A 17,507-nucleotide genomic window follows, 5' to 3' on the forward strand; every position below is an offset into this window, starting at 1 on the left:
CTATATAACAGCTATATTTCGATAAATACTTTGACCGTTTCTGTTACCATCATTACCTCCCAGTCACAAATTACAAGCTCGATAGTGCTGTCAGTGCACAGTGAGGTCGAGAACACAAGCACACACACCTGCAGACAGGTTACCCGAAGCTGCAAACACACATCATTGCACATCGCATCGTCAACTCTGAGTCACATGTGCCAAAGCCGATTGCGGTTCTTTTAATCCAAAAGCAAATATGGTATACTATATTTCAGATAATGCACAAGCTACTAGACTAGGCCTATAGGTGAAAACATGTCAACACTCTTTGCCACGAGTAATTTGCCAAATGCATAGCATCGGCAGACGACTTATCTGCCAACAGTGCACCACCCTTCATGCACCGCGTGCTGCAAGAAACCGGTGATCTTATTGATACCCTCATATTTATTAAGGCTGTACAATATGCAATGATTAAAAATGCATGTAACGTTGCCACAGCCAAAAAATATAACAGTGGAAAATTTCTCCACAAGGCAAACCATTGTCATGTCTTCAGCAGTGAACTACGTAGACGGGACGCCGAATGCCACCTACTGCTTCCATATCCACATTCATCTGCACACTGATTACCAACTTATTATTGCCATACATTTTTTTTTGTGCACTGGGCACAGAAGAAGAAAAGTGAGGAAATGAAATAGAGAAACAGTGCTTTGCACTCCAATGCATAAAGTAATTAAATGTCCCACACGCAGTGCTTTGTTCAACGTTTTTCACTGGGTGTCGGGCACCTTGCATGTGTCAGACGTGGGGGGGCAGCCTGGGTACTCCTTAAGGTGAGGGTCATCCAAGTCGCCGCGGTTCTTGTGCGATGCGCCTTCCGGATGGTCACTAGGGGGTCCCGTGTTGCGGACGCAGACGCACCGGACGGAGCCCGAGTCGCGCTCAAAGTACTGCCGCGGAACTCCGGCCCAGTCACGTTCAACTCCGCCACTGAAACGAGAATACGCCCAGAGACAACTAAGTTTAAAAATAATATCCATGATATCTGTAATAAAACGTCACCTAACACTATGCACAAGTGGGAGTGGGCGTATAAAGTGAAATTTCAACATACTCTGGTTGCTGTAGATGTCCCAGCGAAATATGTCAACCACTTGGCATAGCCAGCACAGTTGCACACAGTACTATACCTTGTGAGTATGGCTGCATACTACTGCTATGTGCATACTACAATATGCCTAGGTGCATAATATACCTATGTTGTAATGACGGGAAAGTTGGGCAGTGAAGTACACACTAGTAAAGGTGTTGCTGAAAAATATCCCACACCCTCATTTATGCTGCATTAAACAGCGGGACAGAAAAAAAAACACAACAGCAATATAATTGACAAGGACACCTTGGGGAGCTAGCAGGTTCATATGAACAGTATCGACTGCAAGGCTTTCTTTCCGAGAAACCCATGTGGGCCATTTTTAAAGTAGTAAAGGAAATTGTATAAAGTCCTCTAAAGAGTAGCAAAAAGAGAAAGAAGCAGAAGTAGCATAACTTTGAAACAATTTATATCTCATCACTCCACTGCAGGTTTCATACCTGTGATAGCATGGATAGTCGGTTACCAGTAACTGGAAAAGTTAGTTACCAGATTAAAGAAAAATATTAACCAAGTTCTCCTGAGGCCCTCCGGGAGCGGTGGCAGCTAGTGCTGCTCAGCTCGGAGGTCGAAGACCAAAGATGGGCTATCCAGCAGGCCAGGGAGGCTATAGGGAGACAAGGTCTCCTGGTGTCTACCTGTGCGGTCTAGCCCGGACCACAAACATGCCGGATCTCGTAATAAAGTTTATTCACTCACTCACTCACCGGAAAGTAAGGATGGGCGAATACTTGAGCACTTTGAATTTTCGAACGAATATTACAGTATTTGAACTCGCTTCAAAACGAATCTAAAGTATTCGAAATTTCGAAGAATTAGAAATGAACGAATACATGTATATTTGACCGCATGTGCAACCCCTGTAAAGGTGGTTTCAGTGAGGGTGCTATGCCGTGAAAGCACCCATCCAGAAGAATATGCACTGCTGCGAAGCCACACTTCAAGGTTAAGTGTACATATTATGTACCTTCACCTCAACTAATTTTTAAGTTGAAAACTGTGTTACACGGGCTTATTGCACTAAATATAGTGAATTTTAGAACGCAACGTACTGTACTACTTATGACTTGCCGCCTACTGCTATTCAAAGTTGCTTTCACTTCCCTTCGAACCGAAAACGTGATAGTCACACATGCCTAGTTCTAGTTGTTCAAAATATTGTGCTAAAAAATTTAGTTGGGTCATGAAAAAAATTCTCATTTTTTTAAAATATGTGATATATACTGTTCGAACTATTCAATTCTTTGACCAAATCACTATTTGCTTCAAATTTGCTTCGAACCTCAAATTTACTATTCGCCCATCCCTACCAAAAAGTGCTGCTAAAATACCCCTTAAAAACCTCACAGCACTCGTTTACTGCCAAGAAGAGGCTTTGCAACTGAAAGCACAAGGTTCTTTTAGTACAGTTCAAGTTACCCATCGTGAGTATGGTGATGCAATGTTCTGTACGTGATTATCACCACTTACCACTGTCAATACGTATAATTACGCCCGAGAGCTAATGATACGGATTACGAATGTCGCGCTCAAGAGCGACCAGAAGCAGAGCCAAGACAGAGCCAATGACATCTGTAGATATTACATGGACGTAGTATTTTTCATTACTTGACGTTAGCTTGAGTTTTGCAAGCAAGAAAACCTAGCGCAAGACTTCGCAATACCAAAACAACTAAATTGTGAAACTGTGGGTGGCACAGGGTCAAAAGAAGAAATCTTTTGACCACCCACATTGTTGTTATGGCTGACATAACGACTGCCTTTTTTAATTATCCCATAGGAGTGAGGAGGTGTTTTCTTCCATCTTACTATGCATTGCAATGACCTTTTTATGATCAGTTGTTGAGCACTAAAAGCACAACTGTATGCCATCACAATGTTGTCTACCTTGTTCTGGAATGTCTTCGCTGAGTCTCAAACAGTGCTGCACAGTTACCTCAATATCTTGCTCGCTAATGCTCTCTTCTTGACATCTTAGAAGCCATCTAGCAGTAATCTATCACTTCACCTCACCTAACCAGGTGACACATGTACATGGTGGTTAAAGACTTATTAGTATAATACAAGTTCCAGCATATTGTCTCCCTACACTTCAGGACACCGCAGGCAGCCGTGGATGCCACTTATTCTTAGATTTCATGCCTATACATTCAACGCTTTTTCACACAAGACTTCCAGCAAGTGACAGTGGCAGTGTTTTATATAGTTTTGTATACACACTTGTACAAGTGACTTCACACACCCACTGCTTCAACGTGACATGCGAGTGTCTTTTTTTTTTTCTGGGAGTAAAAGCAGTTGCAACTAGCCCAGCACTTTGCCATAAGGAGCCTGTTTGTTTACACATTGAATTTGGGTAGCACAGAACACAAGACACGAAGAAACATCAGCAATGCAGCCACCCTTTGGCTTTGTAGGTAGTGCCTACGGCCTTTCTGGCACTCCCATACCATTACTTTCACGTTGACACCAAACGAAGACGCCACCAGTCAAAACATGCTTCGTGCCTGATCCCTATTGGGCTATAGTGACTCAAGAATTAGCTGCCACAAAAGGTTTTCAAATCTGTTAAGTATAAGTGGAGTGACAGCACCACACAAAGCGAGCACTTTCTTGTTTCACTTCCATAAGCACACTGGACACTTCAAAGGAAAGTATAACAAGATGGGAAGGTGTCATCCACAGAGAAATAGTAATTTAGGCAAGCCCAAAGTTGCGATTAGGTCACACTGGGAGAGGAGCAACCACGAAGCTTCACATGTGCTATCACGAGCTGGCAGATGGAAGTGTGACGTGCCACGCAGTGACACAAGGGTCTACTTGGTCTCCACGCTCGATGTGTGCATGGCCACAGTCCACAACAGCACACAGCAAAGTCTGCTGCTAGCCAGTTGCACTGTGTTGCAGGATGCCGGTAAAAAGATTCTGCACCAGTGTGGTTTCGTGGATATAAGCCCTGCGCGGAAGACGTTCGAATTTTCAAAACTCCAACTGAGCCTGAACACCTGCAAGAATGGGCAAGAGCTATAGGAAAAGGGATTAGAGCTGACAACAAGCGACTATGTCTTCGAAATGCATTTCTTTAGCAAAATGGTCAGCAGGTATAAATACTATGCTGGGCTTGGAGACCAGCCAAAGTCCTTGATGTTCCCTCGGCCGGTACTTCGCATTTCTCCAGAAGTGCGAGTTTAACGAAAACATGCTGCATCGTCTGCCATATTGTTTAGCGATGGGTTTGGAGTTCAGGTAGTGCACTCGAGCTATAGCCACCTACAGCTACATAATGCAAAGGCAGCACTCCAGCACCGAGCAACCGCGTGCTAGCAGATGACAAGAGCGGGCCCCCTGCTCCCCGTGTTGGCCAGACCTGCTCCGGCGCAGCAGTTTGGTCATGGCTTGGCTTGGTAAGTGGTGCTGCCACGACATGCACCACTGTGCTCCTACATGACATTGTCAGAATGCGGGAAGCAGCCCGGGTTTTGCCTCCGAAATTATTCTCTCTCCGCGGTCCAATGCAAATGACTTGACGAAGATATACAGGGTGCCCCAGCTATCTCTAACCAGTGTTTAAAAATATGCCAACACGCTCTATGACGACACGACCAAATGCATGTCACTGACTACTGCATGTAGTACGTCACGCTATTTTTTGTGTTCTGCTTAATTACCTAATCAGGTATGTTTAATTAAATATCTTTTGAAGCAACCGAAGCTGGGTAAAAATTTCCAATGAAAAAGTTGTAGATCAGCTTGCAAAATGTCCCATTAAAGTTTCTAACTTTCATCTATTAAATATTGTTTTTTTTTTGCTTACTACAGATGCCCACAAAATACAAAAAAATACCACGTGACATGCCGGATTGCATGCCTATGCGCGCCATGATTGCAGTGCTCCCTAAGGTTTCGTAAGCAAACCACCATAGCATTTGGCCGGGTGTGCTGCCTCATCAGCGCTGCGATGATGGTGGTGCCTGTGCGATGATGCATGTTTTGATAGCAGCAAAACAAGCGATAACCGCTGCATCTGCTCATCGTTGTCATGAACCGCCGTGAGGGAAGCATATCATTTGTACGCAGGACGTTAGGGTGCACAAGAATGACGGCAGACATAGGCATGCAAGCAGACGTGTCACGTGGTATTTTTTGGTACTCCGTGGGTATCTGTAGCATGCAGAAGAACACCAATACTTCATAGATAGAAGGCTAGAAACTGTCTCATAAGACATTTTGCAAACCAATCTACAAGTTTCCCCTGGGAAATTTTTGCCCAGCTTCGTTGCTTCAAAAGTTCGTTAACTAAACATGCATAATTAAGCAATTAGGCAGAACACAAAAAATACCGTGACTTACTCCATGCAACAGTAAGCAACATGCATATGGTGGCATCAACGAGTGCGTTGGCATATTTTTAAACATTGGCTAGAGTCAGCTGGGGTACCCTGTGTACTCTTTAGGTGAGGACACTTGCGAGACACAAACAACCAGATAAAGTAGCAAGAATTTTCATCCATACCGGGCAGCTGTTGCTCCAGTGATGACAGCGGATACCTATCGGCAGCGCAATGCAACTTCAAGACAAAAAGGCGTTACCGTGCAGACAAAAAAGCGCCCATGCAGTATGCTGGCTGCAGGTTCACGTCAGTGTAAGAGAAAATGTAAGAGAAAGGCGGCCGTCAAATGAGACCAAAAGAGCAAACGTAAAACAACTTTTAGGTCTTTTTGGCACTGAACTAAAAATTAGCTAATCCTAATTAGTGAGAATGTTCTCATGACTGAATATCAGTGAATACCTGCGAGGCCTGCTTGCTCCGTAAATGGTGACCACATTGAAAAGGACAAGTCGAGCTATTTTTTTACCCTTTTTGACACGAGAATGTAAATTCCCTGCTACACGCAGAGCAATAGTACTTGGCTCGGGCGTCCACAGAAGCCTTGTCTAGAGATAGGCAATGTTTTCTTAACGTGTTCAAAAAGTGCTTCAGAGCCCCTTTAATAGGAATATGTTATACAATAATCGAAGTATTGTTATACAATAATCGAATCTGCATCAACTACCTCGAATCACAGGCTACCGCAAGTTACGATTCAGCTCACCTCTTCTTGCTGCACCAAACGCTGCTGCCTTTCTCCGGAGTCCACTCAGAGTTGCAGGGGGGGAATTTCTTGCTCTGCTCTTGGGCCAGGTAACTCTTCTGCTTGGCCCTCTCTATGGCCGCCCAGACCCCCCGCAGCTCGCTAGTTGGCTGGCCTTCGTTAGTGTAGTAACGGCCGGCCAACTTACCTGTTCAGAAATAAGAACGTGTAAACTTTGATGCGAAAGAACTGCAAATGGATATTTAAGTACACTTCAAGTTGTCTGGACACACGCTGCTGTTAAAAATGAGGGTGCAACACACTGCTGTTTCTGAAATTTGATACTCAGCGGGTGACAAAAAAAACAAACAAATTTCACAGCCCATTTCCAAAGAAGCTCCAGTCTGCTCTCTCCTGATTAATGCTGCCTCTAGTATTTGTGTCATTCACTGCTACTGTCTGACCAACATCCCTGTACAGCAGCTAGTGAATCTTGTTCTTGCTTTAAGAGAGTTTCATCGTGTCACTACCAAGTTTGCGATAGCTATACGACGGACACTCCAGCTGCAAATGCAGTATTGGTGTTGCGTGCATAGGAATACCATCTGGCTGGTTTTCCACCAGCACAGCCAGTCTTTCTTTGACGGTGCTAGCAACCGGTCACACTTCCACACTGACATGAAATTTGTTACTTTCTCAGCACTTTTGAAATGGTCGTATTGTGCACTACACGGAGAGTTCTCTTTTACACGTTCACACACACCAGACAACCAAACCGTCACGATCACATTGATTCTCCATTCTTTTACCTTTTTACAGCCACTTTGTTCATGCTTTACAAGCTGTGTACTCTGCTTCTCCATAATATGTCACCTCAGCAATTACTCAATGCTTGCACTTACTGCATCAGTCGGCATGACCGGTGTGAGTCCCACGAGTGAAAAGGTTGCATATTGCTCGTCTTCTTATCTCATACAACCTGGGACTATGTGATCACAGCAAACTTACTAACGTTCTTTATCAAGCCTTCTTTAAGCTGTCGTAGTCTACCCTGTGTCGTCGTCGTACTAGTAGTAGTGGTAGGCACCCCGAAAGTCACATGACCAGAGGGGGGGAGTGAATAAATAAATAAAATGAAATGATGATGATCGATCACATACACTTGCATGCTTACAGCTTTGTTGTCGGGCGGTTTTCATGGTGTGGAACTGGCTTTTTGTTTCTCTTTTGCTTTTTGCTTTTTTTGTGTGTGTGCGTGTGGGATAGCTGGCAGCCCAGCATGTACCAGTCACCTACCACCCACTTCAGGCAGCAAAAAAGACTTAACATACAGCATTTTTCTGTCAGACAACACACGATGCTACAGCACTGGGACGTGAATGCAGAATTAAAAAATATATATTTCCTCCATGAGCAACACTTCCCTGGGGATGGTCACGGCCCATTCAACATGGTGCTCAGGCTGTAAAAGGAGTTTCTACCACTTGGTGCTCATGTTATCCATAGACAAAAGCAGTCATCTATCTATCTTCTTTGCCTTGCTCGTTATTAACGGTGCACACCCCACACTTTGAGGGCATCATATTGGGTTGACAGTGTGCTTGTCAGGAGAGTAGTGAGTGTTGAGTTTTCTAATAAGAAAAACGCAAGCAGGACTGATGATGATTACAGGATGTGTCCCAGAGGAAGTATTAAGCTTCATTTAGACTGCAGTGTTACAAATGTAGCCATCATTAAAATATGCAGCAAAAAAAGAGGCAACATCGACCCTTTTTGCTTCTTTTAGAACTCTGTGGCCAGCAATGATTTCACTAATTAGCTGTTTCTAGCCATATGAATGCCTCAATAAGATTGCACTTTCACAAGGATACAACTTGAAAGGGAGCATGACCACTAACATACAAGCAGATTTGCAAAAACTGAGCAGTGCTGTAATTTACAAGGTACAATGATGGATGGATCACTTTGTATCAATAAATAAGTGCCTAATGAAGTAACAAACATCCAAAGCTTTTGCTTTTTCTCTAAGAAGAACTTTTATTCAACCATCAGCTTAATAATAACAATTGCTAGGGTTTTCGTCCCAAAACCACGATACGATTATGTGAGACACTGTAGTGGAGGGCTCCGGAAATTTCTACCACCATGGGTTCTTTAACGTGCACCTAAATGTAAGCACACAGGCCGCTAGCATTTTCGCCTGCATCGAAAATGCGGTTGCCGTGGCTGGGATTCGATCCTGCGGGTAAGCAGCCGAGCGCCATAGCCACTAGACCACCGTGGCGGGTCAACCATCAGCTTGCCCAACTTCAACAATTGGTTGTGGTGATGTAAAAAGATATGTCACAAGCCCTAAACCATGGTCTTGCTTATGGGTCACTTGTGCTACATGCGAAGTCGATACTGAACATAGCTGTACGAAGGTACGTGCCGTAGAACGGAAACTTGCGGTGTCATTCGCATGTGGATCCTCAACTGACACTGCTAATTATGGTAACCATCAAATCACTTAACAAATTAAGACTATAGGTAGGAGACCATTATGTTTCTTTGATTGAGTGATTATGTCTTGCGCATGTGCTGTACGGTGCAATTTCGATCGTGATCGAGCCCGACAGGGATCAAATTTTTTGATCGCGATTGGATTCTACGCAAAGTGCGGAAAGAAGCCAATCGCGATCGAAAGTGCCCGCGTCACAACTCTGACGCAAAAAAATAAAAAGATAAAAAATCAGCATTTTCGGCGACACTCAGCTCGTGTTTACGCACCTTAAATAACGCGACGAACCCAAATCCGCTACGCTGTGTAACTGCCAAGTCGTACACTACGAAAGCTGCGAGCATGCAACATGCCACGCCTCTTTATCGGAGCAACTGCTAGAACTGTCACCTGGCCGACTCGCTAGCACGTTACGCGCTGTTTACACTCTAAACTGCACGCACACTTTCTATCCTCGTTTACATATCGCGCATTTATCTGTAACACATATGACTACGTTACACAGAAAATACAGAAAAAAGTATGCGGTTATAGACCGTCAACATACCTACGAAGGTGTAGTCCTTTTCGTAGAAATCTACCCACTGCGAGAACGCCAGCAGGTTTTCATCGGTTATGCCGTTGAGATCGTCCGTCAGACCTTCTTCGGTGAATTCGCCCGTAATGTAGGCCCTCGATGCATCCCGACCTGGGAGGTGACAACGAGTGAGTGTTACGCGGGCAGGTTTCGGCACCACCAGGAAGTGAAGTGCTCGCGCCGGCCGCCGATGGAACGCGGCCGGCGCGACGCGACGCGGAAAGCTTACCGGCGAACTGCGAGTAGCCGCCTCCCGGCCTGTAGTGCTCGGCGCCTTTGGAGACGTCGTAAACGCGTCCCAGCACGGCCAAGTAAAGACCGAGAGAGTCGCCGCTGCCGTCGTAGCGGGCCAGCTCCTCCGGAGTGAACACTCCCTTGGCGGTCACCTCGGAGCGGCGGCAGAAGAAACTGCCAACGTACTTCGCCGTCTTCAGCAACTCGTGGTGCAGCTTGCGCACGAAGCCCGGGTACTGTTCCCGAGGAATGGGCTCGAAATACACGAAGGCGACGGCGATCAAGAGCACGACGACCGCGGAGCCGTATATCAGTTTCACCGCCATTTTCGTACGTTGGCGACACAGTGTTGCCGAACGACTAGTGAGCGAACGCTAGCTATGCGAGGACGACGGCCCAAGTGGGTTGTGCCATTGGTTGTGCAGGCTGGAACGTGAGCGGAAAGCAGAAAGAGGAGTGCGCTCCGCACGATCGTGACCTTTGGAGACCCCGACAAGAAAAAAAAGCAAAATCACATTTGTCTGACTGGAGCTTTGCAAGGAAGTGTGCAGTGAACTAACGCACAATATTTCCAAAGAAGGCAGTGATTAGGGTAATTTTTTTAGAACTCACCTATTTCATTGGGCTGTAGTTTTGTTACAAATTGTCTGATTTTATTGCGGCTTGCGGCAAAACATTCAGGAGGGACGGAAAATTTATTGGCCCATCCCATTTTTTGATGTGCAACCAGCTGCAACGCAGAAAAAAGAAAGAATAAATAACAAACAAAAGCACGAAATGCTATACAAGGAGGGATGGCTTGCGCCTATAAAACGTTGTTAAAACCTCCGATTGCCATGCGGCATACTAAACGTGACTAGTATTAAAGGCTTGTAAAGGTTATAAAGGCTAGAATAATTTACGTTAAAGCACGTGTTGAAAATGACTACCCCCCAGCTGGCTGATGTATAACCGAACTCGCCGCTCCATGTTGGCTGCAACACTCCGTGATGCGCCAGCAGAGATTTTTGCAATTTCCGTAGAAATCTTGGCATTTAATTCGTCCAGTGTCCGTGGTTTATCGGGATAGACAAGACCCTTCAGAAAACCTCATAAGAAGAAATCTGGGGACGATAGATGTGGTGACCCCGGAGGCTTAATTCTTCTGTGGAATTTCATCGAATGTTGCTGATTTTGTTATTTCTTATTTGTTCTTTATTTTTCTGCGTTGCACATGAAAAATCTGGGCGGGCGATTAAATTTTCATCCCTCCTGAATCTTTTGCCACAAAGCGCATTCGAATTGGATAAAACTACAGCCAAAGGAAATAGGTCGGTTCTAAAAGAAGCACCCGGCCTTTATAATTGTGCACTCAATACCTGCTTAATACTTTCCTACGCATTAAAAGTGACTGAATGGACGAGTCATGCAACAAATGTGGCATATTCCTCGCCAAATGTCCGTGCTGATTTACTACATTGGAAACAGCGAATCGCTAGAAAACTTTGGACAGAAAAAATATTTTGGTCACGTGGGAGTCTGCTGAATTTCGCAGAATGTCGCCGTAGTGATGGATATGCCGATGAAAAACTTTATTGTGATCCTTTAGAAAGTGGCGTTCGTTAGAAAATTTATTGTGAGAGTACCGGTTTTTTTTTTTTTTTGAAATTCCAAATTTCGAAGCTCTTTGGTACTAGTTCATTTCTTTATGCCTTAGAAACCTCCAGAAATTTTCCAAAAATGTCCTATCTTTGCCACTGTAATATTTGCACTCTGTCTGCGCATATGAATAATGAATACCTACTGTACAGCAGATTCACACTGCATATCGGCAACAGTGCACACTGAATTTCCGACTGACCAGTTGCCTGAAGAAGACAAGCCAACCACCATAGTGCTTCAGTCACTGCTAGACACACATCGCGTGTTCGTCAGCAAGCTGAAATCGCCCTACGCTCAGTCCGTAGAACCGATACTGGATGGTCTATGTCCATGGAGTGCTTGCAAGCATTCAGTACAGCATGACACGACTTTCTATAGACGGATGGATGGATGGATGGATGCTATGAGCGTCCCCTTTGTAACGGGGCGGTGACATGTCTGCCACCAGGCTCGGGAAAACAAACAAAAAAAAAGCTTCCTTGTTTCATGTTGGCCTAATACCTTATCTACATTGATTAAATCTATGTTATTATACCAAAAAATACAAATTCACGGTCTATCTCTCTGCCTCTTAAGGCAGAATGACCTTATTATCCCATTATTTATTTTTGTTCTTTATCTCTACTTTTCTGCCACCAATACTCTAACCGTCTCTTACTTATTTCTATCGCGGACATGTTCAGCTTTCCATTGTTGTCCCTAAAACCCAAGGCTTCATGTAGACTCGTGCCCACACGTATACCTGGGTGAATATCGCCACATTCAATCAGTACATGTTCCATCGTTTCCTTAGTTCCCCCGCAGCATGTACATTGTTCTTCTTCGTTACTGAATCTCGCTTTATAACTACGCGTTCTAAGGCAGCCCGACCTTGCTTCAAACAGTAAAGCGCTTCCCCTTGAATTATCATAAAACCTTTCCCTCCTTATTTCCTTTTTTCCCTTTCGGTAGTTACTCAGAGCCGGCTTCTTTTGAGACCTTATGATAAATTGCTGCCATCTGTCGGAGGTTTCACGAAGCTGCCGATTTGGCGCCATGTTGGAGGCTTGTGTCCGAATCGCATTGCTGTCGCTGCTGTAACTTCTTGCTTGTATCTGCTTTGATAGTGGGCAACCGGGGCATAAAAACGTCAGGCGAGTGTGTAACGGCATGCACACGTTACCGGCATTTCCTAGTTATTAAGTGTAAAGAACTCCCTCACATCGAGAACAAGGTACAAGTTTGTCACCAAGTCACATGTAGGCCTGCCGTCGTTGAGAATGAAGCTTTGCTCTATGTTATAAATTTTGTCGGTCTGTTTTCAGTGTAACGAATAAAGCGTTGTTATATATCTATCTGAATATCATGCGTGCAGTTTAGGATGGTTGGGAGGAGGCTTTGGCGCACGACACGGCTAGGCACAGCGATGACGGAGTGCTGTTGACCCATTTCAAAGCGAAGATGTGCTCGTAAATAACACGATACGCCAAGAATATTCGCGTTCACATCGTCACTTTCGGGGCCTTCTGGCGCATTACAATTTCAGCCAGTTTCCGCAAGGCAGTTTTGCGTCGCCGACTGAACGCTTGCGAACCCACCTAAGCGCGAAACCAGCGGTAACGCACCCACGGTCGAGTGTAACACATCTGCCGGAACAGCACTTTTTTTTTAATTTCATACGAAAAGGGCCGAACACAAGCATCTGTTAACATTTGATAGCACACAGGGGTGGATACAGGATTTTTCCAAAGGGGGACAGCTTCTGGGGGAGCCTTATATGTGTGCTCTTCTTGGGTTACGTATAAATTAAAGAAAAAGTGAGGGGGATGTTCAGGCCATCCGGGCCACCCCGGCCACCCTTCTGAATTTGGTACTGATAGCACATGAAATGCTTGGAAAATACGCATAGTGAAGCAATACGCGCGCAAACGTCCCACCAAATGCTACCCTGTTAAACTTGACAGTCGAAAGCCAACTACAAACAACACGCTCCAGCACAATCGGTCCGTTGGCTGAGAATCGATGACGCACTCGACCGACCTGTCTAACATGTAATTGTTATCGCATTGTAATAAACAAAGTAATGTCAACAGCAGCGCAGGCATGAGCCGCGATACAGCTGTGAAGCTCGTACACGAAGCTACGGTTTGTCTGTGCCTGCAAGCACACGGCGCGAAAGCTGTCTCGTTCCGGCATGACACGAAAAAGTGTTCTCTGATGAGTGCCGATGCTTTCACATACCGCATCTATTAAGAACGGCGAACGCAGACACGGCGTTGAGCAGTAGCCGGAGCAACGGAATGATCTGCCGCTTCTTGCCGGCCGCGAGGAAATCTAATAACATAGAGGTTAGTTTCCTGTAAATCTTTGTTTCAGCACCTCAATTTTCTCAATCTGAGCAACACGGCACACAGAAATATGTCGGCATTGCCGTTCCTATCAATTACCATACGTCCATAGGCAACCGACAATGGTTAGGTGGCGCTGCGATCGGCCCAGCCATCAGCGCCACGGTGTCGATTCCGCGTAGCGTCGAGGCGGCCAACGAGCCATTTCTACCGTGCATGGCGTGTGTTTGTCGGCTGTTTGAAGCATGTCGCTGGTTTTGTATTGCGGTTTTAAGGCGATTGAAAACATCGATGCCCATTTTCGACCACCGACGCTTGAAAAGGGACGCGCACTGTACGACAACGACCATATGTATGGTGTTAAAGAAGTGAACACCGACATCGCAGCGAAGTGCTTGTCACAGCAAAGCAAGCATGCTTACGACGTTGAACTACAAGTTGAAAAATAATTATCTTATCCCACTTAAGCGCACAAATGCGACCGTATACGTTTCTCGATCAGCTGTCACTTGTTTTATTACTAAGAGCTTGCCTAATATTTGCGGGGTTGGGAAAGATAAGCGAGAAAAGAATAAAGCAGCGACACGTGCCTTCGTTGAATCTCTTTGGGGTTATTTTTCTACGTATAACCAGTGACGTGTGTCTCCGTCCGTCCCTTTATATCTACTGTTCTACTTATAAGTGAACTTGCACCTCGCGTAAGACAGGCATTGCCACGCTCATGTTGACAGCCGCTCGCGATGCATACGAGTGTTATTGTTCCAGCATGTGTCATGCCTGATGATCATCTCACTTTTTCTCTTTTTGCGTCGTTTCTTTTTTTTTTTTTTTTCATGCAAAGTTGTCGATCACGCCCCGAGAAATTCTCAGCTGTTGAACCTCGAAAGCTGTTGAGCAGGAGCTGTCGACCGCCTCTTGTATACAGGAGGAAATATTGTAGGAAGGTAACCAGGATGATGCTCGATGGTGCTTTTTTCGCCGTTGACGAAATGCCTCGAGCATATCCTGGTATTCTCGTTCGGTTGCCAAGATGACAGGTCATCGGCACTGAAACATTGAATTGAGAGCAATCAGCTGACACTCAATAACGCGAAAACAAAACGTGTGCAAGTGTGCGCGAGCGAAACGCAAATATCCGAATACGCGACGAGTGCTGAAGCAATCAGCTGACAAGAACAAGAAAACAAAAAACGTGTGCGCGAGAGAAGCGGTAATTTCCGAATACTCCACGTGTTACGCGGTTCACTCCAGCCTTATTTCTGTCGTACTAAGCGCGAGAAAGCATCGGCATTAATGAGCCCGTTCCAGCAGTCTAGTCATCGTCCTGGTGCACAAATGAGCGGCAAGGCACGTTGACAAATTAATGCGTGGAAAAATGCGCCGTGCGTCCAAGCTTTTACGACGTTAGGTTTCACGAGTGACAACCACTGTGCGTGTTTTAACACACGCTTGTGAGCAGTTCTAACGTTGCCGTGCGTTGCACGAATGCTTCCCGTTATTGTTTTTGCCCTGATGTCGTTTAACGAAAATTCGCAAGGGCGACACTTACTTGACGCGCCGAACAGCTGCGATCCACTTCTGCCACCGAGTTGCTTCCCACGGTCTCGATGGGAAGCGATACATCATGATGCCGACATCCCCTTCTTTATTGTGGCAATCTTTAACGCAGCAGTATCTGCGTTTGTTCTTTTTTTTTCCACCTCTGACGACGGAGTTGTCAACGGGCTGCGGTAAATCCATTGCGCCTGTTCGCAATGCGCACAACGGTGGAATGGCGCGAAGGGCCGCCCCGTGGGTTCTAATCACCGCTGCTAGGCGGCGCGACGTGTACAAGCAAACTGCATTGCCGGGTGCCTATACGTAGGTTCCATGTGTGCACATGCAGAGCGCGCTTAGCCTTCAACATGGCGGAAATGCGCACGGCGGCCGCTAGATGGCAGCATATTTTTGCATAAGGTCTGTAGTGGAACGTATATGCCTCAGATCCTGAGTCTAGTACCATGGAGCGCAGCTGTGTTGTTTAAGCTCACGTGAATCTTTGTATGCAGGGGTCAACCGGACGCGCGTCTGGTTGACCCCTGCCTTTTATTCCTTTCCTTCCTCCCCTTCCTCCTTACTGTACATAGGTATATTTTGCGTAAAAATTGTTTCCTACCACTGAAGTTCGTATATCTTGCGACAAAAAATCGCAAATTCGAGACAACCTTCATTTTCGTCCGCATAGAGACGCAATTTACACCACGTGGTACTTCAAATAATAATCATCTTCGTACTCTGACGAAAGCAAATGCGTAGTTTTTCTAATACGGCAAGTTTTATCATTACACTTATTGTTTTAAGCAAGGAAGCAATTTTTGAAATCCCCCATTGACGGCAATGGGGAACTTGAATGGTGATGCTGCCGTATGAACAAATAGAAAGATAGCTGCAGCAATGTGGGATTTCGAAAATTGTTTTCTTGCTTAAAAAAATGTAATGATAAAACTTATCATATAAGAACTATATATATTTGCTTTTTAGAGAGGTACAAAGCAGATTTTTTACAGGGGAGTACCGCATGGTGCAAATTAAGTACGTCTCAATACGGATGAAAATGAAGATTTTCTCAAATTTTCCATTTTTTGTCATAAGATATACAAACTTCAGTGGTCAGAAAATATTTTTAACGCGGCATATACCTTCTGTACAGTATACGTATTCATTACTCAGGTGTTTAGACATATAATATTACAGTGGCAAAAAAATCAAACACAGCACATTTTAGCAAAATTTCTGAAGGTGTATAAGGCCGAAAAAATGCAGTAATATTACACAGCTTCGAAAGCCTTAACTTTGCTTAGTGTTCAAAGCAACATTGGTGTTGACGCGAGAAACTTTACTCACATAATAAATTTTCTGACGAACATCTCTCAGCCTGAAACCTCTCTGAAACCTCGGAGTAAGCACAGGATCTTTTACGAAATATAAACACCACTAAACATAGTGCACACAAGCATGTAAAGCAAACATTGCAAGCAATTCAAGCAAGTTAATAGAAAACACACCTAGCAAATGACGAAAAGAAAAGCAAATGAGAAATTTCGGCGAGTCACGCCAAGTGGACCACTCTGCAGTGTTTGATTACATACAGGAAAGAAAAAGATTACCATGCTAGTTTATATTGGCTTATTTTCATTATTAATTACAACCCGTTGTTACATCCGTCAAATGTCACATCTCATAATCTGACTGCTTGCTCTACAGAATTTTCAAGTATTAAAGGGGTGGTGCCACCAAATTTGTGGCTTGCGCATTCTTTGCTGTAAGCGTTCCCTATAGCTCCAGGAAGCATGATGCACGCACCAAGATTCATCTATTCTCGCTAAATAACTTAATATCGCCTTTTGATTTGGACAACTTTCGGTTTCGGTTTCTGGGCGCCGAGGTTGGGCAGTGACGTAGAAGCGTAGGAGGCGTGGTCACGTGACCACACAAGGCTGTGACGCACATAGCCAGGAAGCGATCGAAACTCGGGGAGTGATGTAGCAACCGATGCTTTGCCGGTACTACAGTGAACTAGAATGTATTCTAGTTCATTACAGCCGGTACGTACGTTGCGGAAGTGGCGGAGGTCCGGAGGTCACTCACGTCACTACAGCAGATTTGGTGTGACGTCACTACAACTTTTGTTGCCCATCCTACAGATCTACGTCACTGTTGGCGCGCTAGCGATGGGTTTCGATCGGGAGAATGAGCATTTAGGTACGCTTTGGAAGTGAATTAAAATATATTCTAAACGTTTGCTGTGTCCGACCCTTCGTGTGGAATGTCCTTGCATACAGAGGAAACCCACAACAGGCTTGTTATAGCCTCGAAATTTGATGGCACCACCCCTTTAACAATATTTTTTTCTTTTCTCTTTTAGTCTAAAATTACATCGTTTATCTTTAGCTTCATAAGTATTTACCTCAAAGATCCTGCCGCCCGGTTCTTGGTTCATCCCCCTTTGTGGGTGTGCGCCATCAGGTAGAGGAC

General features: G+C 45.0%; 1 protein-coding gene and 1 long non-coding RNA gene across 2 annotated transcripts; both read right to left on the reverse strand.

Moving 5' to 3' along the window:
• Positions 1 to 709: 709 nt before the first annotated feature.
• LOC119390193 (neuferricin) lies at positions 710 to 9,889 on the reverse strand. The gene is made up of 4 exons (XM_037657760.2): positions 9,521 to 9,889; positions 9,262 to 9,402; positions 6,236 to 6,422; positions 710 to 978 (listed from the first exon to the last, which is right to left on the reverse strand). Exons 1-4 carry the CDS (start codon positions 9,849 to 9,851, stop codon positions 759 to 761), a joined length of 879 nt encoding a protein of 292 aa, XP_037513688.1. The 5' UTR covers positions 9,852 to 9,889; the 3' UTR covers positions 710 to 758.
• A 4,480-nt stretch (positions 9,890 to 14,369) lies between these two features.
• Positions 14,370 to 15,340, reverse strand: LOC119388810 (uncharacterized). Its single transcript, XR_005182843.2, has 2 exons — positions 15,043 to 15,340; positions 14,370 to 14,540 (listed from the first exon to the last, which is right to left on the reverse strand). It is a non-coding gene; the product is annotated as an uncharacterized LOC119388810 (long non-coding RNA).
• Between the last annotated feature and the right edge of the window lie 2,167 nt (positions 15,341 to 17,507).

Source organism: Rhipicephalus sanguineus, chromosome 4 (assembly GCF_013339695.2).
Source record: "Rhipicephalus sanguineus isolate Rsan-2018 chromosome 4, BIME_Rsan_1.4, whole genome shotgun sequence".
NCBI lineage: Eukaryota > Metazoa > Arthropoda > Arachnida > Ixodida > Ixodidae > Rhipicephalus > Rhipicephalus sanguineus.